Source organism: Culex quinquefasciatus, chromosome 1, assembly GCF_015732765.1.
Source record: "Culex quinquefasciatus strain JHB chromosome 1, VPISU_Cqui_1.0_pri_paternal, whole genome shotgun sequence".
In the NCBI taxonomy this organism is placed as follows: Eukaryota; Metazoa; Arthropoda; class Insecta; order Diptera; family Culicidae; genus Culex; species Culex quinquefasciatus.
Genome location: NC_051861.1, coordinates 10,557,059 through 10,582,028, shown reverse-complemented (window position 1 = coordinate 10,582,028; position 24,970 = coordinate 10,557,059). Strand labels below are relative to the sequence as shown.

General features: G+C 40.6%; 4 protein-coding genes across 14 annotated transcripts in view; 3 read left to right on the top strand and 1 right to left on the bottom strand.

The window, feature by feature from the left end:
* The first annotated feature begins 668 nt into the window (after positions 1-668).
* LOC6046527 (adipocyte plasma membrane-associated protein) lies at positions 669-4,492 on the top strand. The gene is made up of 4 exons (XM_001863674.2): positions 669-990; positions 1,998-2,203; positions 2,264-3,325; positions 3,564-4,492. Exons 1-4 carry the CDS (start codon positions 875-877, stop codon positions 3,956-3,958), a joined length of 1,779 nt encoding a protein of 592 aa, XP_001863709.2. The 5' UTR covers positions 669-874; the 3' UTR covers positions 3,959-4,492.
* A 95-nt stretch (positions 4,493-4,587) lies between these two features.
* On the top strand, positions 4,588-6,240 carry LOC6046529 (adipocyte plasma membrane-associated protein). The gene is made up of 3 exons (XM_001863675.2): positions 4,588-4,834; positions 4,887-5,092; positions 5,154-6,240. The coding sequence occupies exons 1-3, from the start codon at positions 4,740-4,742 to the stop codon at positions 6,179-6,181; spliced, it is 1,329 nt and encodes a 442-aa protein (XP_001863710.2). The 5' UTR covers positions 4,588-4,739; the 3' UTR covers positions 6,182-6,240.
* Positions 6,241-6,286: 46 nt separating this feature from the next.
* LOC6046530 (zinc finger CCHC-type and RNA-binding motif-containing protein 1) lies at positions 6,287-7,093 on the top strand. The gene is made up of 3 exons (XM_001863676.2): positions 6,287-6,444; positions 6,508-6,619; positions 6,678-7,093. The coding sequence occupies exons 1-3, from the start codon at positions 6,329-6,331 to the stop codon at positions 7,038-7,040; spliced, it is 591 nt and encodes a 196-aa protein (XP_001863711.2). The 5' UTR covers positions 6,287-6,328; the 3' UTR covers positions 7,041-7,093.
* A 2,022-nt stretch (positions 7,094-9,115) lies between these two features.
* Positions 9,116-24,970, bottom strand: part of LOC6046532 (neurexin-1) — a 163,409-nt gene continuing 147,554 nt past the window's right edge. For 5 of the 11 annotated variants that reach the window (XM_038248373.1, XM_038248372.1, XM_038248376.1 and 2 more), the window contains exons 16-22: positions 20,759-20,906; positions 18,255-19,012; positions 18,013-18,191; positions 17,782-17,953; positions 17,485-17,717; positions 15,362-15,686; positions 9,116-15,292 (exon numbers count right to left, since the gene is read on the bottom strand). In XM_038248373.1, coding sequence (XP_038104301.1) covers positions 14,100-15,292; positions 15,362-15,686; positions 17,485-17,717; positions 17,782-17,953; positions 18,013-18,191; positions 18,255-19,012; positions 20,759-20,906 — 3,008 coding nt within the window. In that variant the 3' untranslated portion in view covers positions 9,116-14,099. The remainder of the gene's footprint in view (positions 15,293-15,361; positions 15,687-17,484; positions 17,718-17,781; positions 17,954-18,012; positions 18,192-18,254; positions 19,013-20,758; positions 20,907-24,970) is intronic. The other 6 variants (XM_038248377.1, XM_038248379.1, XM_038248378.1 and 3 more) reach the window with 2 other exon arrangements.

Sequence of the window (24,970 nt, the reverse complement as noted above, 5' to 3'; positions counted from 1 at the left end):
AACAAAAACAAAACGCGCAGTATGGGATTTGACAGCGCGCATTTGCCAAAAGTGCGGCGCGTCGTTTATACACCCTTACCAAAAATCATGATTTTTTGAGTTCCAAATCCCACTTTTCATACGAATTTTTCAGTTCAACCCATATAACCATATTTATGGTTTTAGTACCTGAACTCAAAAAATCGTATGAAAAGTGGGATTTGGAACTCAAAAAATCATGATTTTTGGTAAGGGTGTAGGCTGGTATGCCGCGTGTCTTTTTCGGGAATACGCAATATAAGATTTAATTTGCACTAAAATGTAAAATTTAGTATTTTTTTTAAATTTAATTGGGTCCTAAAATGAAGCTTAGATTGCTGATATTATTGTTCACAGCGATAAAGCTTATTTTTCTGAGAACAATGACCCTTTGTACGACCACAAAGAGTTTAAAATGGATTTTTAAATCAATTTTGAAAAATTAACATCGCGGTCCTTCTTGACAGAAAAGCTCCTCGAAAAGCTCCTACTTGACAGCTCGTTCCAAGGGGACCATAGTTGATCCATCGAAAAAATGTTGTCTTGTAATTTTTTTCTAAAAAATGGGTAATTTCGCATGAGCGTTTACGTCACGTAATCTGCGTTCGTGCCCCCCTCCTTAAACTGTCACACTTCATCTTTTCGTGCCGTGTCATCAATCGCCGTCGCCGACTACTTTTGTGCTTTTTAGTCTAGTCTCGATCGTTTGTGGAGGAGGAAGATTCCTGCCGCCGTGTCCCAGTGAGAGTGTGCGTTCCGCTTCAGGGGGGAGAGGGTTTTCCACACAAATCCCAGTGATTCGTCTTTTATAATTTCGCACGCAAGTCGTCGCCGCCGGTGGTGTGTAGTGTCCGCGATGGGTCTCCTCTACAAGATCCGGATCCGGGTGATCAATTTCCTTGTGTTTTTCTTCCTGGTCGTGCTGCTGCCCGGACTGCCTCCTAAAACGACGTTCCCCTTCGATGGGTTCAGGTAAGCGTCACGACAGAATACGTAACACACCTTCACGAAACTGTGGGCCTCGAGAGACCCGCAAGAGAGGGCCATAACAGAACTGGGTGCGACATGAGATGACTTTCACGCACCGATTTTTTTTTCTTCCTTCTCCGTCACGCTGCCTTGGCCGGGGCCACTTTTCGTTCACCTTGTCCTTTGCATCATCGCTGGCCTCCTCTTCCAGCCAGCCCCGGCAACCAATTAGCAGTCTCTTCTCTCTTTTTGTCCCATTCAGTTTGCCGGCTTTTTTTGGTTGCGAAGCAATCAAGAATGCACTGAGGAAAGTTTGCTGGTAAATTTCGTGGATATTTCTATTGAAAATTTAATATTGATTGAAGGTTTTTTTTTAAATTAAAAACTTTGCAATGAATTTAAGACGACTGAAATTTTTCTTCATGATAATGTCTTAAAAATGTGTTTAATTTCAGAAAATGTATCTATAAAAACTTACTTAAAATTGGTCAGTGAGTAATTTTAGCGAGGGCATCTTTCAAGCAGAAAATTGGGGTTTAAATCCCGGTCGGTTAGCTCGCTACTCCATGTCCAATCACAGCTGAAGAAAACAGCTTATTAAATCCTTCAAACCGTTAGTGGCGTCATGTAAACAAGGGCGTCTATGCACCTTTTCACTCGCTACTACCTCTTCATTGCCAAGTTTATCAATATGAGGCGTGAACTTTCTACAAATTTGCTTCAAATATGACCCAACGATGCTCTATTTTCTTATCAGAAAATGAGTTCGATTTTGCTGCACCTGCAATTGATTAATGGCCTGACTCGAACTTGGTTATCTAAAGCTCGAACGATTACAGCTGATGCCCAAGCAGATCAACAGCTCGTTTGTTCCAGCACCCGGCTTTTCGCGCTGTTTTTGCGCAGCTTTCCATCCCAGCTCTCAAAGCAAGTCATTCATGCTAAACTCACCTGTTATGACCTCGATGAAAACGGTGACGTGACTCCCTCCTTCCTCACGCAACTCACAGCATAGCTCCGCTGAAGGAGCTCACCGGTGGGTTGGAACCGAACAACCACCTGGACAATGCCGAGCGCCTGTTCGAGGACAAGCTGCACGGACCGGAGGCGCTGCTCGTGCGCGGCCAGGACATGTACACGACGGTGCACGGCGGCGAGGTGGTCCGCATCAACGGGGCTCACATCACGCACGTGGCCAAGTTTGGGCGGCCGTGCGGTAAGGCGGGATTCGTTGGGAAGCAAGGAAGTTGGTTCTAGGTTTTTTTTTTGGTTTTAGAGTCTTTTGCGGAGGAGGAAATCTGCGGTCGACCGCTCGGGTTGGCGTTCGATACCCAGGGTAACAATCTGATCGTGGCGGATGCGTACTACGGCATTTGGGAGGTTAATCTGGCCCACGGAGACAAGAAGCAGCTGGTGTCGCGCGATCTTGTGCTAGATGGTAAGACGGTGAATCGCAAGCCTAGACTGTTCAACAGTGTGGCGGTCGCCAAGAACGGAGATATCTACTGGACGGAGTCGTCGTCGGACTTTGACCTGCAAGATGGAGTGTTTACCATTTTTGCCAATCCTTCTGGAAGGTTGTTTAAGTATGATCGTAAGACGAAGAAGAATACCGTGCTGCTGGATCAGCTGTACTTTGCCAACGGAGTGGTGCTGAGCCCGAACGAAGACTTTGTACTGGTTTCCGAGACCATGTCGTCTACGATCCGTCGAGTGTACCTCAAGGGTGAGAAGGCTCTGCAGAGTGATGTCTTTGTTGAGGGACTACCAGGTCTTACCGACAATCTGATCGCCGACGAGGAAGGTATCTGGGCTCCACTGGTGTTGGCCGCCGACGGCGAGAACCCGTCCCTGCCGCGACTGTTCTCCAAGGTTCCACTGATCCGGAAGTTCCTGGCCCGTATGCTGTCCATAGCCGAAATGCCGTTCCGCTTCATCCACCAGGTTTTCCCCAATATTCACACCACGCGACTTCTGCACGCCATCGGACACTTTGAGACGATTACGTTCTTCAACCCGGCTCGCGCTACCGTCGTACGGCTGAGCTGGACCGGACAGATCCTCGGATCGCTGCACGGTTTCGACCGGTCGGTCGGATCGATCTCGCACGTTGCCGAAGTCGGAGACTATCTGTATCTGGGATCACCGTACAATCGATATCTGGCCAGAGTGAAGCTGCCCAAGGCGCAGGAACCGAAGGTGCGCGTCAAGAGTGTCCGCTTCGAGGCGGAACCCAAGAAGGCTCCGACCACCACCACTACTACAACGACGCCGAAGCCAACAACTACAACAACGACGACGACGCCAAAGCCAACAACTACCACAACTAAGAAGCCAGGTTTGTAAAAAATAGTAAACATTTTAAATTTTCAAGTTCTTTGCAGAGTCTCGAAGCGTAACTGAATGAAGGCTGTCCCGGAAGCTGCTGAAAGCACCATAATGTAACATCTACCAATTGCTCAAACTTCCGTTCTTGATTAATGAAAGCATCCATGGCAAATAACACCTTCACGAAGTTACCTACAGGCTCATGTCCCGCGTTCAAGACATGAATTCCTACCGTTTTCCACCCCTAGTGACCACCACCACTACAACGACGCCAAAGCCAACCACTACAACTCCGAAACCAACAACCACCACTACCACCCCCAAGCCAACGGAGAAGCCTGCTCCGAAGCCAACAACGACAACGACGACTACAACTCCTAAACCTATGGAGAAACCTGCCGCGAAGCCTACGACCACCACTCCCAAACCAACGGAGAAACCCACCCCAGCGCCAACTCCGGCCCCCAAGAAGCAGGAGGAGCAACCCAAGGCCAAACACGCAAAGAAGCCGTCCAAGGAGCCCGTCGTAAAGAAGCCGTCCGAGCCGGCTCCGATCCACGAAAAGATCCCGAACGACGTTCCGCAGCCGAAGCAGGAAAAGCTGAAGGTCATCAAGAAGGGCGGCGACCAGGGTGAACTGTAAGACATTCCAGGGTGTAGTGAAACGCGCACAACCACGACGCCCCAGTGACGCGCGCGGAGTAAGATTCTAAAGTGCAGCTTTTGTGCTAACTACAAACTCATTCCAGTTCCAGATGCATCACACACAGTTTAGTTGTTTAGGGGGGATTTTAACACGTCGATGATCACAGCACTAGAGATTAAGCGAGGAGGGAAGGGGCAATCAGATGTTACATTCAAAAGTGAAATTAAAACTAGCCAGATCTAGAGTTTTTCGGCGAAATTTTGCACGTTAGGAACGAGCTTTTCACAAAAGTTACGAGTTAGGCTATTTATTTAAAGATTTTTTTTTTTGCTTCACGAGATAAAATTACTAGCGGTTCAGGGATTACAAAATTTGTTCTCGTTTTGACATTCACATCACGTTGTTCTTATGATCACTCATTTTTTGAAGTCAGTAGCAAAAAATAAGGTAGATTTTAAGTCGCGTAGTCGCTAACTGAAGGAGAAATAAACGAACACAATTGATTCAATTGGAGTTGAAGGGTAGAGGAAAGTTAGGTGCCGTTGGTTGATCTGTCCGAAATTCCTGGTGTACGCGTACCGCTGTAACAAAATCCTGGATGTTGAAATTCTGCTTGATCGTCATCTTCCTTGAATCACCTAGTAGTTCTTATCACAGAAACAACTGTGACTTTTGTTCCAGTGCAGCACGATCAACTTCGAAATTCGAACTGCAACGCCACGCGATCAGCTTGCAAAACCGGTACTAATTGCACCGTCAGCAGGTCGATAGTCTAGCAATGGGTCTCATCCTAAAACTTCTTTCCGCGATCCTGCTGATCGCTCTGCTCCCCGGACTTCCACCGTACACCACGTTCCCATTCACCGGCTTCAGGTACGTTGCGGAATACTGAACTAATCGCCACCCTGAAACCTCTAACTTCTAGTATAGCTCCGCTGAAGAAGCTTGAAGGACCCCTTGCAATTAACCGGCAGCTGGACGATGTGGAACGTCTGCTCGAGGGACGCCTCTACGGACCGGAGGCGTTGCTACCGCTCGGTTCCGATATCTACACCGGAACCTACGGCGGGCAGATCGTGCGCATCAACGAGACGCACATTTCGCCGGTGGCTAGATTGGGAGGTCATTGTGGTGAGTTGTGCTAGTGGATTACCTGGTTGGAAGTGGGTTGATCGTTTTCCGAACCTTGTAGAATCTCTGGAGGACGAGCAAGTTTGCAGTCGACCGCTGGGACTGACGTTGGATACACAGCGGACCAACTCGCTGATCGCCGTCGATGCGTACTCCGGCATTTGGGAGGTCGATCTGGTCAGCGGAGACAAGAAGCAGCTGGTATCGCGAGATCTTGTGCTGGACGGATTTGGTGTCAATCGGAAGCCACAACTGTTCAACAGTGTGACCGTCGCCAAGAATGGAGACATCTACTGGACGGAGTCCTCTTCGGACTTTGACCTGCAGGATGCGGTGTCGACAATTTTCGCAAATCCTTCCGGAAGGTTGTTCAAGTATGATCGGAAATCAAAGAAGAATACTGTGCTGCTCGATCAGCTGTACTTTGCTAATGGTGTAGCGTTGAGTCCAGATGAGGAGTTCGTACTGGTTTCGGAGACTTTCGCGTCGCAGGTTCGTCGCGTGTACTTGAAAGGCGAGAAAGCTTTTGAAAGTGACATCTTCGTGAGCGGTCTACCCGGTTTACCGGACAACCTTAGCGGAGACGGCTCCGGACTGTGGGTCCCACTGGATGTAGCCGCCGGCGCTGAGAACCCTTTGCTAGTCCACCTGATGCCGAACGTCCCACTGATCCGGAAGTTCTGCGCACGTGTCATCGCCCTAGCTAGACTGCCATTCCAGTTGGTTCACCGACTGCTACCGAACGTGTACACGCGACGCTTTCTCTACTCGATCGGTCACTTTGAAACGCTCAACTTTCTGATCCCGGCTCACACCACCATAGTTAGGATGGACTGGAGTGGACGGATCGTGGGGTCGCTGCACGGATCTGACGGAACCAGCGGGAGCTCGGCGACGCATGCTGTGCACGTCGGTGAGTTTTTGTACCTGGGATCGGTTCGAAATCGATTTGTTGGAAGAGTGAGGCTGCCACCTGGACTCGTGACCGGTGAGCCAGCTCCGATTCACGAGAAAATTCTGGATGATGCACCAAGGCCAAAGCAGGGAAAACTCAAAGTTATTCGTAAAGATGGTGAAGGAGAACTCTAGTCGAGGTTGGTTTGCGAAAGAATCAAAGAAATAAAGTTGAAATTTTTCTCAGTGTAAAATTTTGACATTTCTTTCTCTCTTCGAAATTCGAACAGATTTGTTTGTAAACAAACCGGCACAAACTGTTTGTAAACAAAAATCAAAATCATGAGCAGCACCGCAAGCAATCCCATCCGGAACACGGCGTACGTGTCCAACCTGCCGTTCAACCTTACCAACATCGATCTGCGGAAGATCTTTGAAAAGTACGGTTCGGTAGTGAGGTAACCTGCAAAGACAAGTTGGGTTTATGCCTTTTTGAGAGATTTGAACACAACCATTTTCAGGGTAACGGTCCTCCGGGATCCGCAGACTCGCCAAAGCAAGGGCGTGGCCTTCGTGCTGTTCGGGAACGCCAAGGACGCCGACCAGTGCTGTCAGGCGATGAACAACGTGGAGGTAACTTCCGAAACTTTTGGAAAAAAACAATAAAAGCTCAAGTTCCCGCTTCTTGCAGATGTTTGGCCGCACGCTCCGGGCCAGCATCGCCAAGGACAATGGGAAGGGGGCGGAGTTTTCGCAGCGGCGTGAATATCCGGACAAGAGCCGCTGTTACGAGTGTGGCGAGAAGGGACACATGAGCTACAAGTGTCCGCGGAACGTGCTGGGAGATAAGTCGCCACCGAGGAAGGTTCGGAAAAAGGGCGAAAAAAGGACTCAGGTTGGAGTGGCTGAATCGGTCTGGGGCAGTGACGAGGAGTCCGATCGGTTGAGAAGAATCGCGGAGGTTCGGGAGCAGGAAGGAGCAACGGCCGTGAAGCGGATTCGGTACAAAAAGAGTGCTTACTTCAGCGATGATGAGGAGGTTGAAGAGGATTAAAGGAATTTTGTTTTGAATTTTGTCTTGTAAATAAATACAAACTAGTTCTTGAATCATTCTTTAATAAGCGACGACAGTGTGACGTGGATGTAATTTTTGAAGGCAGACGCTCGTTGATTTGAATATTTGGACCAGTGATCTTAATATTATGATGGTTTGTATTTTTTCCAACCTAAAAAATTGCAGATGGTCTGAAATTTGAAGAAAAAATCACAAAAATCAAGGATTTAAAATTTAAAAAGTCAGAGAACAAATCACGAAATTTACAAAATTTTATAATTTAAAAAAAATATAAAAAAACTCAATGATTCAATTTTTTAAATAAAAAATATATTTGAATTGAAATTGAATTCTTGAGTTTTTTTTTTTGAATAGGTCCAATAAACCGAATTTTTAGTTTTTGCTTTTTGGGTGTTTTTTAATGGTTTCAAAAACACCCATAAAGCAAAACCGGAAAATTTGGTTTATTGGACCTTTTTTTTCAAAAAAACTCCAGAATTGTACTAAAATTATTCAATTATCTTTATTTCAAATTCAAAAATTATTTAGTTCTTTTTTTTATTTCCTTAATGCTTTATATTGTTAAATAATTTATGACTTGTATTCTTTAATAATTAAATTTTTGAATTATTTCGTTCTTTAATTCTTCAATTCTTTCATACGTCATTAGTCTTTGTTTCTCTTAATTATTGAATTTTAAAAAACTATATAAATAATTCTTTTAATTTTATAGCTTTAATTATGTAATTTTTAATTTATTTATTTATTTATTTAAATTCTAATAATTAAATATTGAATCATTTCATTATTTCAATTCAAAAAATTAATTATTTAATCATTTAATTATTGAATTATTTAATTATTTAGTTATTTAATCTTCTTTCTATATATATAAAAAATTTGGACGGTTTTGTTCGAACGCGAATCAGTTGAATACGGAGCGTCGGATAGAGGTGCTCTTTGTTGCGTTGGGTGCGTATAAGCCCAAGGAAGGTTTATACGCTAACTAACTGACACTTTGGCCACTCTGGAACCAATTCCGGAGCATCGGCAAATTGTATGGAAAAAGTTACGTAAAATCAAATTTTGATCACAGGAGGCTGAATAAGCAAAAAAGCAAAAACGTCAACAAACGAAAAAAGGCAGAACGAAGTTTGTCGGGTAAGGCTTGTAATTTAATAATTTATTTATATAATTGTTTAATTATTTAGGTATTTAATTATTTTATTATTAAATAATTGAATTCATTAATTCTTTAAGTATTGAATTATTTTATTCTTTAATTATTAAACTATTTAATTCTTTTATTATTCCATTATTTAATTATTTAATTCTTTTATTATTTATTTTTTTAATTCTTTAATTCTTTAATTCTTTAATTCTTCAATTCTTCAATTCTTAAATTCTTTAATTCTTTAATTCTTTAATTCTTTAATTCTTTAATCCTTTAATTCTTTAATTCTTTAATTCTTCAATTCTTCAATTCTTAAATTCTTAAATTCTTTAATTCTTTAATTCTTTTATTCTTTTATTCTTTAATTCCTAATTCTTTAAATCTTGAATTCTTTAATTCTTTAATTATTACATTATTTAATTATTTAATTATTCAATTATTCAATTATTTTCTAATTGAATTCTTTAATTAATTAATAATTTAATATAATATTTAAAAAATATTTAATTCATTAATTATTTGATTTATTTTATTATTTGTTTATTTAGTTATTCAATCATTATATTATTTAATTATTTAGTTATTAAAATTTTTAATTATAAAAGTTAACAATTAATTAATTTTGTACTTTAAATGTTGGATTTTCAAAATTATATTTTTTTTCAGATTCAAATTTTTTTTTTGGATTTTTTGGGAACTGTTGAATTTTTCGAAATACTTAAAAGTAAAAATATAATTATTGTTAGAGTCTAATTATTACATATTGCAACCGAAATCAAACGTTCGCTTGCAGCAATCAGGGTGATAAACTTCGCCGACGAGCCAGCCGAGCTGCTCCGCTAAGAAATGAGCTCACACGAACAATTTCGGATCGAATAAAACGCTAGTACAGCAGTATATATATAATTTTAATCTTTATTTCAGCAACAAAACTGCAGTTTTCTGTTTCTTCAAATATACATTTTTTTCCTCATTTTGCTTAGATTTAAATGTATCGTTTTTTGTTGTTGTTTTAATCTCCGCTTAACCACTATACTCATACAGCAACAGAAAAAATAAATCAATATCAAAACAGGAACTAAAACAATGTTTCGTGTGTTGGTTTCTTTAAATTTCATACGATTTTTTTTGTTTACTTTTTCTTTTCACTTACATAACATCAACCTATACAGCTAACAAGAAAAAAGTCCTTGTGTGGTTTGGTTTTGTTTTGCTTTGTTCTGCTTTTGTTTTTATTTTTTCGCTAACAGTGTGTGTATGTGTGTGTGTGTGTGTGTTTGAATTTCTGTTGTTGTTAGCCATAAATATGCGCGCTACTTTGAGAAGAAAGTTTAGTCCAGCCTTGAAATGCTTCAATTGTGTATTTTTTTCTCTCTGTGTATGGCAAAACATGTTGCGGGGATTTTTTGTTTGTTTTAAATTTAACAGTGTTTGTGGTTTGTCAGTTTGTTCCGTTTGTATGTGGCTGTTTTGTCGTTTTGTTTACTTCCTTTCGGTAATTATTAATAATTATTGTTTTTTTCTCTTCATTTTCGCTAATTTTTATACAAATTCTACAACTTAGTAAATTAAATAACATGATGCGTTTTCTTGTCTTTTGTTACGTGTGTCTTTTCAGAGATGACTTGTATTGTTTGTTTTTTTTTAGCCTATTTATTTTGGGGTTTTTCATATGCAGTTTATTGAATCTTCCTATTTCCGGTTTTCGCCTTTGCTGAAACTCTTCTGTGGTTTTGTGTTAGTGTTTGTGTCTCTGTTTGTCATTTCATTCTTTTGCTTGGGGATCATTTTTTTAACCTTTTCTTCCTATGTACGAAGGGAACGTAACTTAAAGCTTTTCTTTCGTGTTTGTTTACTTCCTTTGTTTCCGCTAGTTATGTAAGCTTATCTATATTGTTTTCATTTTTTTTGGTTTAATCGTTTGCTTTCCGTTTTTCCTAAGTTCTCAGTCAAATCCTTCCATTCATAATATTTAGAACTTATCTATGTGTGTTTGTGTAGTTGGATTGTTCTTTTTCTCCTTTTTCTTTTGTTTTCACTCTTTCCCTATTTGTTCAAACTGTCAACTGTCTGATTTGTTGGGTTTATTTTGTGTTGGACTAAACCGAAATATTTAGGGGGCGGGGATCGGAACTGATTCTTCGATGTACGAATTTGCTTCTGTGGGGTACACCTACTTTGATCGTCTTAGGAATTTTGAAAAAAAGGTCGGTTTGAAATTTTGTGTCAGAGAATCAAAAGAGGGAAGGGGCGGGATTAACTGTCATTTGATCTACCTATCTAAAGATGAGTAAAAAGTGTGTGGGGGGAGGGGCCTACAATTGCGCACTCGCAAACACAAAGCCATGATGTTTGAGGGGGGAGGAGGATGTCACTCGACTTGTCTGATAGATTGTTGTTTTTATTAGTCCATTGTTTTGTTTTGCAAAAAACGATACAGAGAGGGATTTCATTGATTGTTTGTTCGACAGGATTGATTCTTTGTTCGCATCGCTTGCTTTACGCCTAACCTCACTTGTTTTCCATTGTTCTGCCCCTGCGTGTGTGCAGCGCCTTTTGACAGCTCTGCCACTAGGGGAGCGAGGCCAATTGTGGGTTCCTCTTTTCCTAGACCTGGTATAAAAACTGATATGTTGTTCCATATAAGGTTCATATTCCTAAGTCGCTTGTGAGAATTGTGTGTATGTGTTTGTGTTTTTTCAGTATCTTCGTGTGAACAAAAATAAATCAAAAAAGAGAGAGCTGCGTTTACTTTTGCTTGCCTGTTTACAATTTGAGAAATGTGAACTGTCATGTGCGTGACTCTTTTTTATTTACTTTGTTTCTCAAAGGTTTTAAGGAAAACAAAACAAAAAGTTGTTTTTCTTTAAACTTTTTTTTTGCATCATTTTCTTAAGGAGAGTGTCTAAATTAAGTTAACGCCTATACCTTGAAATGTTTTCAACGTTGATTTTATTACATTGGTATATGTTTTCTTTTGTTTGCAAGAGAAAGAGAAAAACATTTATTAGTGTGAGTGTGAGTGTTCCTGTCGCTTTTGTTTACAGTTTTTTTTTATTTTTCTCTAATTTGGTATTTTTTTGAATGTTTAAATATCTGCTGAAAAGGAGTGTTATTACAGATGCTGCTTTTTTATTTTGCTCGGTCCTGCCTATTGTTTAACAATTTTGGGTTTTGTTAGGAAAAAAGATGGCAGATTTGTTTGTTTGTTTATTTCATTTGCGCATTCAAAGCAGCACTTTTTCGTGTTTTGTGTATGGATTTGTGACAGTGTTTTGGTGCAATACGTTTTTTTTATCATTAAAGGTGCATTTCAAAGAATTTCGAGGCAAAAGTTAGTCTGTTTGTGTGTTTCTGTGTTCTTTTGAAAGATTGTTTGTTTGGATCTTGTTTTTGTTTTCTCGGTAGGGTCGCTCTCGATTGACAGATTGTCCCCTCAGAATTGGGTAAAAAAATTGAGAGGAGCGGTCTTCGCATAGTCGCTTTGACTTTTTATTTATTTATGAGAAACAGTTCGAATAATTGCTTCAAAAATGTAATCCGGCGGTTTAAAGTTTTTCTTCTTTTTTTGCTTCAATGTTCGCAAAACGTCTTAGAATTTGAGATATTTTTTTCATTGTTTCTTACTTAAGTGATAGTGATTGTGTAAATAGATCTTTTTTAAAGGACTCTCTCTCTCTCTCTCATATCGCACGAGCATCTTTTTCCGAGACATTCAAATGGATTTGGGATTGTTTTTGTTGTTTCAAAAGTGACATTTGGAAACATGGAGTGATAGAGGATAAATGCTAAACGTAAAAATTGGGAAAGTTGGGTGAAAAAGTTTAAAACGAAAACATTTACCGCAGTTTTTTTTGTGAACTTTTCATTTTGCAGAATTTGCTTGTTATTGGAATTGGAATCTTTAAGATATCGAGAACTTCGTTCGTTTTCCACTTTCTTCATTCTCTTATTTTCTTAGACATTAGTTTTGAATTTGTGCAGAAAAACAATTTGCTATTTTTAATGTCACCTTTATTTTCTTAATGATTTACCTCTCAATGCGGAATCGAAGAGTTTAAGAGGGTGTCACTTTTTTGTTGTTGCATTAATTCATCTGTTCCACTCACTCACTTTCGCTCAAACATTTTTCTGTTTGTGTTCTTTAATGGCGGTTTTTGCTTTCAACAGTGTTTGTGTGGGTGTGTTTTTTTTAAACTATCAATATTTAACTAAAGCGTATAAATGGCTTTGGTAACTCTTCGTGCAATAAAATGCCAACGGGGAAGGAGTTTTGAAAAATGGCTTAACTGCATGGCAATGCATTAACGATATATTTTCTTTTTCTTTTTTTTGTAACAACGTTGGAAGTGTTTTTGTGTGTTTTGAAAATTAAAAGCATTCAGGTAAAAAAATAAATCTTAATTTGTTTCAATGTTTTCATCAGTAAAATAAATGTTAAATCTTGTAAAATGATTATTTTTTTTATTTGCAAAAAAAAAAGAAATTGTTTGCATAGTTCCGTGTGACTTTGCATTTCAATTTAACGTTCACTTTTTATTTGTAGATCTGAGAAAAAAAATACATCTGCCCGATTTAAAAAATACAGAGAGGATTTGCTAAATTGAATTTCACCTTTGTAAACTCGTACATCTAATTTTTCGATGATTTCCGAGAACATGCTTTTCACGAAATATGCTGCTAAAAATACGAAGTCAAAATTAGGGGAAATTTTCGTATGTTGGACAGGTTAAGCACTCGCTCCTTCCTCCATCCAATTTGCTGAATTTCACTATTTAAACAACTAATTATGCAAAACTTTTGATAGAAACTTGCTTGCTCACTTCTTATTGAACTTGCGGGAAAATTTGTTTGGCTTTTTTTTGCAGTCACAATTTTCACTTTTCTGAAAATTTCACTTCAAAATCAAATTTTCGTGCTAAAAATATTTTGACAGCTGTCATACCTTATAGAATCCAAAAACCTTGCGAATTATGTGCTTTCGACAGGTGTAAATTGTTCCACTAAAGTAAGTTAATCCACTCTGTTATTTTTTGCTGTTTTACTAAAAATTCGCAAAAAAAAAAACACTAAGCCTTTATAAACAACCTTCAATAACATATTTTTGTTTACCTTTGGAGGGACCGCGCGATAACCAAAACCGTACGATGCTGGCAACACAGCATCATTCAACAATTTTTTTTCTAGCGCAGCAAGTAGAAATCTAAAAAAATCGTTCACATATTTGTGTTTCTTAACAAGTCGATAAAACTGTGTGTGTGTGTGTGTTTGTTTTGTGTTGGGTTTAAATTGCACCTTTGTTTGCACGTCACCGCCTGCCATTGTTTTGTTTTGCTTCACTGTTCCTCACATCGTTTCCCGCGCATTGTTTATTCTAATATACTTTTCCTTTTTTTTCTTCTTCTCTCAATTATGCGAGCATTTTGTAACTCTCCTTTTGTGTTTTTGTGTCTGTTTTCTATTTACAAGTTTTGTTTTCGCTTACGATCTAGTTGAAGGATTTCCATTGTTCTGGCTGTCAGAGGGGGTGTGTGTGTGTTAGTGTGTGAGTTTGCGTGTCTCTTATGAAATAGTGGTTGCAGTTTCATCACAATCTTCATTTTATTGATTAATATGAGTAATTAATCTCAATGATAGGTATAAACAAGTCTGGCGGCTGTTTTTCGCGCGTTCCGTATTTGTGTGTATTAGTGTCGTTTTCATCCGTTATGCTTGTTAGTATTGGTAGTAGTAGTAGTAGTAGTAGTAGTTGTAGTAGTGGCAATACAGTGTGTGTTTACAAATATAACGTCTCTGATGGCGTCGCGCTCGCGTTCGTGAGTGTGATCGTGTCTTGAATGTGTGCGAATGATCGTGATCGTGGCGTTACGTGACGTTACGTGGATTTAGACGTACCACTCTTTGATGTCTTTCGAGTTTCGATTTTTCGTCTTTTGTGGTTGGCCACCGCCGCCTCCTCCGCCCCCACCTCCACCTCCTCCGCCGCCACCTCCGCCTCCGCCGGATTGCATGCTGCCCCGGTCACTCCCGTTGTAGCCGCCGCCCATGCCCATGCCGCCACCGCCCATTCCGTTACCACCGTTATGGTGGTGACGTAACGAGCCGTTGAGCGGCAATGTGCTGCCACCGTTCGTGTGATGTCCACCGCCGGAACCTCCGTTGCCGTTGTAGTGGGGAGGTTGCTGATGTTGCGCCGGTTGTTGATGCGACGGCGGATGTTGCTGCTGGTGGGTGTTGTAATGGGAGTTGTGGGCATTGCCGTGCGATCCGCCCAGCAAGGCCGCACTCGGACCCTGCCCGTACAGGCCACTCTTATCGTGCTCGGTCTTGTAGGACCGATCGCCGTTCGACTTGATCCACAGCACCAATAGGATCACCAGGATGACCGCGATCAGCGCTCCTGCTACGATGCCGATGATCATGGCCGTACGTTCCTCAGCTTCCGAGTTGATGCGACCTCCCTTGTGCTTGGGCGATCGCGTCGGAGGGTATCCCGGCGGGTGGGCATTGAACGGTGGCTCCGGTTCCGGGTTAGGAGGTTCCACCACCTTGACCGGGGGCGGCCGTCGACCTGGAGGTGGCTTGTGCTCTGGCTCGGGCTCTTCACCTGAATCCGGTCGTCGAACCTCGATGTGATCGTCGTCCTCTTCCGTGGTCGTTGGAGTTGTCTCGCGTACGTGGTCTCGATCACGATCCCGGAAACTGACCGTTGTTTCCGACGGGGTCTGCTGTTGCGTCGTTGATCCGTACGTACTCGAACTTCCCGTGGTTCCCGAAGTGTACGTCGTTCGACCACTCGTCGTTCCACTGCTGGACGTCCCACCCGACGTAGTTCCCGTAGTTCCCATCGAAACGGTCGTCCCGTAGCTTGTTCCGCTACTACTACTACCAGTACTGCTACTGCTTCCACCTCCAACTCCTCCACCGTATCCCGTCGTTCCACTGCTTGTCGTGTCCATTTCCCGTGTTGTCTCACTCGGTGCATAAGTCTCCGACCGACCTTGCGTTGTCAGCGTTGTCGTGCCTTCCGTCTTCCGGTCCATATCGAGCGTGGTGTACGTTACATCCGGACTCGTTTCTGCAAAAAAAAAAACCAAGAAAACCCCTAAATACCTAACCACAAACAACGTATCCCACAATCCCATACCGGAAACCTTGGCCGTCGAGGAAGTAAACACCTCGGTCACCTCGCCCGACCCGGACCCGTGCATGCAGTCCTCGTCGTCGCACAGCTTGCCCTCGTCCTTCTTCCGACCTCGACCACCTTGGCCTTGGCCAGCCGCCGGCGTCGTCTGCTTCGTCGGTGGCACGTACACCGGCGTAATCAGGTCATCGCCGCTCCCGTTCTCGAACGGTGGCGTACACTCGTCCTCGTCGTCCCCGCGGCACCCGGAACCCGCTCCGCTGAAGATCAGGTCGTCCATCACTCCCGGGTAGCCGCTGGCCGGAGTCTTGAACGGGTCCGAAGAGTTCTTTAATTAACGCTCGTGGCAGTGCAGCGGTTCGATCCACGCCGTGGGTCGAACCGCTCGCGCACTGGTCGTGTAACGGTGGGTTTTGATGAGTGTGAGAGAGAGAGGTTTTATGGTGTAGGTTGACAAGCGAATTATAGAGAGATAGACAAAAGACGAACGGAAACGACGATTTGTGTGCAATAAGTAGCGATAAATGTGCGTGAACGACTATCAACTAGAATGAGAAAGGGAGCGGGCATAACCGAAGATCATATAAGTAAACAAAGTTTCTTTGTTTTCAGGTTGTCGTGAGCAGCGACTAGGACAACTGCCCGTTAACGGTAAGTGATTCAATGTCAAACTCAAAGAATCGTCTCTGCGGTAAACATTACGTAGTGGGCTTGGCCGCTTGCATGTTTGTGACATTTCAACGCCCTACTTTAAACATCGCTAGTGGTCCACGGCGCTATAACATAAATAGTGAGGCAAAATCTTTGGTTGCACCCTTCTATAAATAAGAAGTATCAATAACAATGGAACAATGGCGGTAATTTAAGGTGAAAGTGAGCCCAATCTTAAGATGGCAAAAACTATGGTGCAAGATGGACGAACGTGAGTGTGGTGAGAATAAATTTATTTTTATGGGGATGTGTGTGTGTGTAGAAAATGAAAGTTATGAGAAAATAAGTAAAAAAACAAAGAAGTGGTGTTTGTTTCCAACGTGTTTACTGTACTGTTTTGTGCTGTTTTCGTGTAACTGTAGAGTTGTTGAACAGATTGAGAAAGAGAGAGAGTTGCGAGTGGAGATAGAATCGGAAAGAAATGTGTTCACAATGGAATGTTGTGTTTGTAAATAAACGCAGTGTCATTGTCTGTTAGTGTCGGGAGCAGAGATGTTCGAAAAAGGGAGAAGAAGATCGATTGCAGCTGGTTTACAAATTATAAAGAAAAAACAATCATGCATCTCTTGTTTATTTAGTTTTTTTTTGCTTGCGATTCTTTCAACTTTGCGCGATCGCAACAATTTTAAACTCTCTTTTGTCGATGTTTCTGGGTGGAAAGTAACTGTAACGATTGAAACGAATAACGGAACTTAAAACGAAACTAACTAATCTCGAAAAGCTGATAATTATGTACAGTTGAGTGGCAAAAAGTTTGATTTTGTCGAAAAGCAGAATTTCTGTATTGTTGCTTGGAACAAAATTTACGGAATCAGCAAAAACTCTGGATTAAAACCTCTAGACACCTAGAGATAGAGAGCGATTTGAATGAAAGTAAACAAGGTGGTTAAGGCTATTCACACGTCGGTTACACAAACAATAGTTACTGTGCGCTTGAAGTTTGTTAAAGTGGTGCAGAACACAAACACGTAGCTAGTTTATCGAAAACATAACAGTACGTCGTTCACTCGATTTTTTGTTGTTGTTGTTAAATAGTCGTCAAGAAACGGGACAGCACAAAACAGACATTTACACTTCTAGGTTCAACAAAATGGCGACACTTTTCGAAATTTTGATCGGATTGTTTGGCGAAGAACGAAAAATAAAGCAATAGAAGTTAGTTTGGTGACGCTTGCATGCAAGGCGCTACTGGTACGACTTGCATGCGAGTGTCAAACGTTAAAGAATTTGGATCTACCGATGCAAAGTGCCGAAACGAACGAAAACAAACAACCGATTAGTAGAAATATTTTCAGATAAAATAAACAAACAACCCTAGTAATTATATAAAAATAAACGAGCGACTGTTTTGGTGGTCTTGTTTGGTTGAGATTGAAGTTTAGTTTTACAAATTGCTTTTTGTTTAAAATTCTAACCTGCTGCATTCTTTGGTCATTTCTATCTAAAACGCCAGTTACCAATTGCACATCACCGCGCACGTTGATGTGGGGGTCGCGCTCCGCCGCCAGGTCCAGCACCCGGAGCCGGTTCACGGACAGGCCGGCGATGACGCCCGCGAACGGCCGCTCGATGCGGGCCCGCCCGTTACGGGCGATCTTCCCGCCGACCTGGATGTTGGCCATCGAGGTGAAGATCGTCGACTGGTGGCCTGCGGAAGGAGAAACATTTCACTCTGAAATATTTCAAGCTTGACGGGCTCTGGCAACACCTACCGGACGGGAACAGCGTTTGGACGTTGTAGTCGTCGATCTGGAGCGTTGCGTTCGCTCCGGATCGGGTGAAGCGCACGATGTGGTAGTTATTGTCACTGACTTTGACGCCGATCTCGCCGAGCGGGAGATCGTGCGAGCCGACGTTGTACACGATGAACACATTGCCTTCGACCTGGAAGGAGAACAAGTGGTTAGCGTTTGGAGGTCGCTCCCGAGGTCTCTCGATCTTACAATCTCCATTTCGATGTAGTCCTGGGTGGTTGAGCTTTCGACCCGTAGCAGGACGGCGTCCGACTTAGTCGTTACGAAGCCCAGTGCGATGTTGTCCTCTTCGGTGTCCGGTTGGCGACCCGGCGGGAACGTGTACTGGATTAGGCCCTTGTTATTGCCGAACTCGTACGAGATGGATTCTGCAAAGGAACAGCGATCTTCAGAATCTTCTTCCCGCAGACAGTCCCCGAGACCCGTCTTACCATCGTAACAGGTTGGCCCGGTGAACGAAGTCATGTCGCACTCGCAGGCGTACGCGTTCCACTGCTGGACGCAGATTCCCCGGTTGGCGCACGCGTTCTGGCTACACTTGGTGGGTCCTTCGCAGCCGGACACGACCAGCGAGCTCGGAACGACGGCGTCCTCCGTGAGGCTCGGGGAACTGTCCGCGAGGTCAACCGAGGCCATGCAACCCTCGAAGCCGGAGCGGGACGCAATGCTGGACGGTAGCCGGGTGTACATGTCCTTGAAGACACCGCCGACGTACAGGATCCCCTCCAGCTCCAGGTGCATGTTGTTCCCGCTGGCCGTGTAGATCTCGATGGACTCGTCCACCGCCAGCGTGTGCGTCTTCGGTCCTGGCCTACGGATGCTGACCGAGTGCCACCGGTTGTCGTTCATGTGGATCCGGGCCTTGTCCCGCACCGTAATCGGTCCATCGCCGACGTCAAACACGTAGTGAATGTGCCCGTTGACCAGTTCAACCGCCAGGAAGTCCGACCGCTTGCCACCGTTGTAGAACAGCAAGCCGTTAGGCTCCAGAGTCTTGAAGCGGAAGTCGATGAACACGGACGAGTACGCCTTGAGCATGGGGAGACCCACGTACGAGTGCTTCGACCGGAAGGTGGCCGGCAAGTACGGAGATCCCGGTGGGGAGTTGACAAAGCGGGCCGTCAGCTTGAACGTCGTAGTCGGCAAGGCGGACAGCTCCGGTCCGAGCGTCTTGACGAGGTCAATGTAGCTGAGAATTTTTCAAAAATGAAATTTGAAATGTTTTTTTTTGTAAAAAAATATTGAAATATTTCATATGCTAGCTGCTTTTCTTGAGTTTTTTTGAAAAGGTCCAATAAACTAATTTTCCAGTTTTTGCTTTTTGGGTGTTTTAAAATCGCCTTGAGTCAGGGGTATTTACAAATACTCAAAAAGCAAAAACTGAAATTTTGGTTTATTGGACCTTTTTTTTAAAAAAAACTCCAGTTTTGTAATTCCTTACTCAAAAGGAGCGAGAGTTTTAGAATTGTAGAATTGTAGAATTGTAGAATTTTAGAATTTTAGAATTTTAGAATTTTAGAATTTTAGAATTTTAGAATTTTAGAATTTTAGAATTTTAGAATTTTAGAATTTTAGAATTTTAGAATTTTAGAATTTTAGAATTTTAGAATTTTAGAATTTAAGAATTTTAGAATTTTAGAATTTTAGAATTTTAGAATTTAAGAATTTAAGAATTTAAGAATTTAAGAATTTAAGAATTTAAGAATTTAAGAATTTAAGAATTTTAGAATTTTAGAATTTTAGAATTTTAGAATTTTAGAATTTTAGAATTTTAGAATCTTAGAATTTTAGAATTTTAGGATTTTAGAATTTTAGGATTTTAGAATTTTAGAATTTTAGAATTTTAGAATCTTAGAATAATAGAATTTTAGAATTTTAGAATCTTAGAATATTAGAATTTTAGAATTTTAGAATCTTAGAATTTTAGAATTTTAGAATTTTAGAATTTTAGAAGTGTAGAATTTTAGAATTTTAGAATTTTAAAATTTTAGAATTTTAGAATTTTAGAATTTTAGAATTTTAAAATTTTATAATTTTAGAATTCTAGAATTTTAGAATTTTAGAATTTCAGAATTTTAGAATTTTAGAATTTTAGAATTTTAGAATTTTAGAATTTTAGAATTTTAGAATTTTAGAATTTTAGAATTTTAGAATTTTAGAATTTTAGAATTTTAGAATTTTAGAATTTTAGAATTTTAGAATTTTAGAATTTTAGAATTTTAGAATTTTAGAATTTTAGAATTTTAGAATTTTAGAATTTTAGAATTTTAGAATTTTAGAATTTTAGAATTTTAAATTTTAGAATTTTAGAATTTTAGAATTTTAAATTTTAGAATTTTAGAATTTTAGAATTTTAAATTTTAGAATTTTAGAATTTTAGAATTTTAGAATTTTAGAATTTTAGAATTTTAAATTTTAGAATTTTAGAATTTTAGAATTTTAGAATTTTAGAATTTTAAATTTTAGAATTTTAGAATTTTAGAATTTTAGATTTTAGAATTTTAGAATTTTAGAATTTTAGAATTTTAAAATTTTAGAATTTTAGAATTTTAGAATTTTAGAATTTTAGAATTTTAGAATTTTAGAATTTTAGAATTTTAGAATTTTAGAATTTTAGAATTTTAGAATTTTAGAATTTTAGAATTTTAGAATTTTAGAATTTTAGAATTTTAGAATTTTAGAATTTTAGAATTTTAGAATTTTAGAATTTTAGAATTTTAGAATTTTAGAATTTTAGAATTTTAGAATTTTAGAATTTTAGAATTTTAGAATTTTAGAATTTTAGAATTTTAGAATTTTAGAATTTTAGAATTTTAGAATCACTCTATTCTGTTAACTGAACGGAAAGCATGAAACATTTCAAAGTGCAATCCGCTACGTTTCGGACCACTTGGCAAACATCATCCCCAAGGGGTTCACTGCTCTACCCACTTACCGGTGCCCGTTGTACACGAAGCCCTGCAGCTGGCCGACAAAGTTGGGCATGGCGGCCGTCATCTGGATCTCCTCCTCGGCGTGGAACAGCCCGCCCAGGTGCAGCGATTTGACCTCCAGCGTGCTGTGCCGTCCCAGGATGGCTTCGGCTAGAGAGTTTTGTTTTTGGTTGGTTGGTTGGTGATTGTTGTCGTGGTGGTGGGTGTAAGTGATGTGACATGATGTAGTTTTTTTTGTTGTTGTTTGTGAAATATTTCAAGAACAGCGGCGTGTTCACGTGACGTGGTTGAGGTTAGGTTCGGATGGCGGGGTAGGGCGGGGTTTTTTTTTGTTGGTGAAAGTTACATAATGACACATAGTACAGGAGAGAGAGAGAGAAAGATAAGGGAATAAAAGAGATAAGAAGAGAAGAAGAAAAAAGGGGACACATTCTAGTAAAAACGCTGGTTTCGTTTCTCCTCTCCTTTTTTGTTTGACAAGAGGCACGTGCACTAAATGCACTTAAAATTAGAGGTTAGGTTTTATAGAGGCAATCTTGAAAACAATCCAGGGGGGCGGGGTGGGTGGAAAACGAGGGGTAGCTTTTTGGTGTTTTTTTATCTGTTTGATTTGGTGGGTTCAGGTGGTGGGTACTAATAGTTTGGTGGGTATTGGTGGGTAGTGCTGGCGAAGCTGATCACCAGACGCGCACAAAAAGCGTTCGTTAGCATCATCCGCTTCCGGAGCTAGACAAAAAAAAGTTCCTTTTGCCTGGGTCAGCACAGATAATGCGGTTGTGGGGAATTTCGAGTGGTGGGGACAGGAGCGGAAAATCAAACGAACTTCACAGCCAAAAAGCGAGGGGTGGGTTGAGGTGGGTGATGATATTTTTTTTCTAATTTTTGCCTTGATTGCTTCTGATTTCAATCGCCATATCATAACAATAATAATAAATGGTGAAAATGGTGTCGACGAATATACGTTTTGCTTACATTCTATGGTAAATTGTATTGGTGAAAAAACGGTGCTCATTTCAAATTAGAGTGTAACGGTGCTCCGGGGGTGGTGCGTTTAGTGGTTGCGAGGGGGAGGGGGGCGGTGTAACTATTTCGTTCGCTCGCAAATTGAGAGGGGGCGGTGCTGATAAGTGTGAGTGAAGAGGGGGGGGGGGGGTTTGTGTATGATTGGTGCGGCTTCGAGATGCCTTAACCAAGTAAAATTGTGCTTTTAAATCATAATTAATCAGCTGTCAGTGGGTACTTTTGGGTGTATTTAAAGTTAAAAGTAAGCATTTTTTGGATAATCGTGCATTTTACAAAGGGGACGACATCTGTCATTGTTTTGTTTTGAAACATTTCAAAGCATTTTTGAAACCTTAAAATGCTTACTTTTGATGAAAAATGCTTGAAATTTGATGTGAAGCGCTTGACGTTTTGATGACATTTCGATGACGTTTGGACATTTGACACATACACTCAAGACGGTGAAGGAGGAGGGGTCAGTTTGATGAGACAGATTAAATGACACGGAAAATGGCACAAAGAGTGACTGGTGGACGCGACTCATCGGGGGTGGGGGCAGTGGGGTAAACTCTACGTTACGTTGAAAAAATAACAAAAATGTTGTAAAAAAGGTAGCTCGATTTGCAAAAATGGCTGCAATTTTTTTGACGTGTGACGTTTGCTTGCGTAGACAAAAATCAAAACTAGTCAAAATAAAGGTAAACAAAACACACACACGGCACGTGATTTGTTTTGATTCCGTCGAGATAGGGACAGTTGGGGTTGGTTGCCAATTGTGGTGAATTTGGGACTACAATTTGGTGGTGACCGGTGTATATGCTTATTTTAATTATCGTGAATTGTGAATTTTTCTGATGTCGTCTGCATGCAGTTCAAGGGGGGAAAATATGGGGGATAATGTAATTTGGGGCATGCCAGTAAAGCCGCAGGCAGTTCCATATTAAAAAACGAAATTTGAACAAAATTATGAAACAAAATGTTTGAAAAATAAAAAAAAAACTTTTTTTTAAATTGAATCTTGGAAATTAGGATGACATTAGAAAAGATATATTTTTATGATTAAAGTTAAGACAAGAAAGGATATTAGAAAGGGTTAGCAAGCATTGGGGTATACTAAATTAAATACTCGAAAATGCATGAAACAAAAAAAAAAAAAGAATTCAAATCAAACAAAATTTAACTAACTAATAATAATACAGTATAATAAGAACAGTTTTTCAAATTTTGGTGCAAATAAATTAGCGTCCTGACGTTCGCGTTTTGTTTCTGGTTACCAAAATTTAAACTTTTGTTTATTTTTCCTCAATGTTTCGTTTCTATCTTTTGTTCAACCAATTGTTTCTGCTGTTTTGTTTTTATTTTCCTGACAACTTCGGTGTCGGACCGCGAGCGAGACCAAAGAGAAGTAACGCGCGCGAGTGGTTCGATCGACTGGGATTATAAGGGAAGGTGGGTTTTTTTTTCGGGGTGGAAACCTCCAAAAAAAAATGAAAATGAACGTCGAGGGGAGAAACCATGAAGCACGAAACGTGGGTTTGTGTGTGTGTGTGAGGGTAAAAAAGCACGACTCTTTGGGGGGAAATAAATAGTTTGACTGTGTCTGTGGTGTGAATTGCGTGTCCAGTCTTCCCTTTCAAAGTGTGTGTTGTGTGAATGAACCAGTGATAACGATTTTATGAGTTTGTGTGAGCGTGTGATGAAATGTTTCAATTTCCCGAATCGAGATTTATGCCGCGAGGTGGCAGCACTCGCCGTCGAAGGGGGGGATTATCTGTTGTTTTTGTTCTGTTTGCGTTTTCAAATCGAATGTTCGTTTGAGTGTGAATGTGTTTGTCTACGGAGGGATTAAATGGAAATTGAACTCTGGCCCATTGCTAGAACTGCTGGATTTATGAGTTATGAGAGTCCCGTTTGTGTTTGTAATAAAATTGCAATTTAAACCTTAAAAATCAATTTTCCGCCCATTCGCCCTACGCGATTGTTTTTCAATGCATCGATGCGTACGAGAAAACAAAAAAAAATGTGAACATGTGTGAGTAGCAACTGATAAGCATCAGTTATTAAATGACACGATGACAATGACAGAGCGCGAGTAGAGTTGTGTGTCTGTGTAAGCGTGTGATTTTGTACTTTCATGAGAAAGCCAATTATGGCCGTTCACGTCGTCGAGGACATGACAATTAATTACTTGTTGGAGTTCTATTTTTTGCCCTCGTACTTGTATGAAATTATACGAATAATTATGGGCTTGAATGGTTAGCCAGCTGGGCTAACGAAACGAACGGTGGAGTCAATTTTCTGGCGTGTGATTAGTGTCACGAATTGGAACTGATTTATTTACTAATGTTTACTCCGGTGTCACGAGTCGGAAAATCTGTCAGAGCGTGGTACCGCCAGTGTACTAGATTAACAATTTTCTAAATAATAAAAACTATTGAACAATTCTACACTAAAATCGGAAATGGATTTTATATTTTTTTTTTAAATTGGCTCAAACTTTGTGAAGGCCTTTCCTATGACCAATGAAGTCATTTTGTGTTATTGGTTCACACAATTGTGGCTGCTGTCCCTACAAAAATGGTACGTTAATATTCGAAAATTTGTATCATTTGAAGGAATTTTCTGATCGATCTTGAAAAGTTCAGCTAATTTCACAAATGTTCAATTATTTAACATTGAATCTACTGTCATATTGCTGAGGTAGGGGAGATGGGGGTAAGACGGCCATAAAATTTACACAACAGGTTATTTTGACCTCAAATTACTTACATATTGTTCTACTAGTAGTCCATTATAGACATGACATAAATTAGTTGATTTAAAAACCCATTTTTCAATACTGTACAATAGGGTGGTCCAAATCCGGACTTTTTTGGGGCTACCCCCTGAAATCAAAGATTGACCCATCACTAGGCTAAATTCCAAATTTGAGCTCATTCTGACCACGGGAACCCCTCCCTCCAATCGCTTAAAGTTTGTATGGGAAAAATCGTCAAAATGTATGGAGAAAAGCAACTGTTTTACTTTTTTACCTGTGGAAGGCGCCATAATTATCCGATTCTTACCATTTCTCAAATGTAGAACCTTCATTAAATTTAGAACAACTTTCCCGAAGACACCATATTTTTAGGATTTTTTCCCGCGAAGTTATTAGCGCCCAAAACTGATCCTTTTTGCGCGGCCGGCTGTAAGGGGCTACCTAACAACGATGT

Excerpts from the sequence above, each read along its gene's own strand:
- LOC6046527 (XM_001863674.2), top strand. The coding sequence starts at position 875 with ATGGGTCTCCTCTACAAGATCCGGATCCGGGTGATCAATTTCCTTGTG. Across the intron at positions 991-1,997 it reads TTCCCCTTCGATGGGTTCAG|CATAGCTCCGCTGAAGGAGC; the intron begins GTAAGCGTCACG and ends CGCAACTCACAG. Across the intron at positions 2,204-2,263 it reads CAAGTTTGGGCGGCCGTGCG|AGTCTTTTGCGGAGGAGGAA; the intron begins GTAAGGCGGGAT and ends TTTTGGTTTTAG.
- LOC6046529 (XM_001863675.2), top strand. The coding sequence starts at position 4,740 with ATGGGTCTCATCCTAAAACTTCTTTCCGCGATCCTGCTGATCGCTCTG. Across the intron at positions 4,835-4,886 it reads TTCCCATTCACCGGCTTCAG|TATAGCTCCGCTGAAGAAGC; the intron begins GTACGTTGCGGA and ends TCTAACTTCTAG. Across the intron at positions 5,093-5,153 it reads TAGATTGGGAGGTCATTGTG|AATCTCTGGAGGACGAGCAA; the intron begins GTGAGTTGTGCT and ends CGAACCTTGTAG.
- LOC6046530 (XM_001863676.2), top strand. The coding sequence starts at position 6,329 with ATGAGCAGCACCGCAAGCAATCCCATCCGGAACACGGCGTACGTGTCC. Across the intron at positions 6,445-6,507 it reads AAGTACGGTTCGGTAGTGAG|GGTAACGGTCCTCCGGGATC; the intron begins GTAACCTGCAAA and ends AACCATTTTCAG. Across the intron at positions 6,620-6,677 it reads AGGCGATGAACAACGTGGAG|ATGTTTGGCCGCACGCTCCG; the intron begins GTAACTTCCGAA and ends CGCTTCTTGCAG.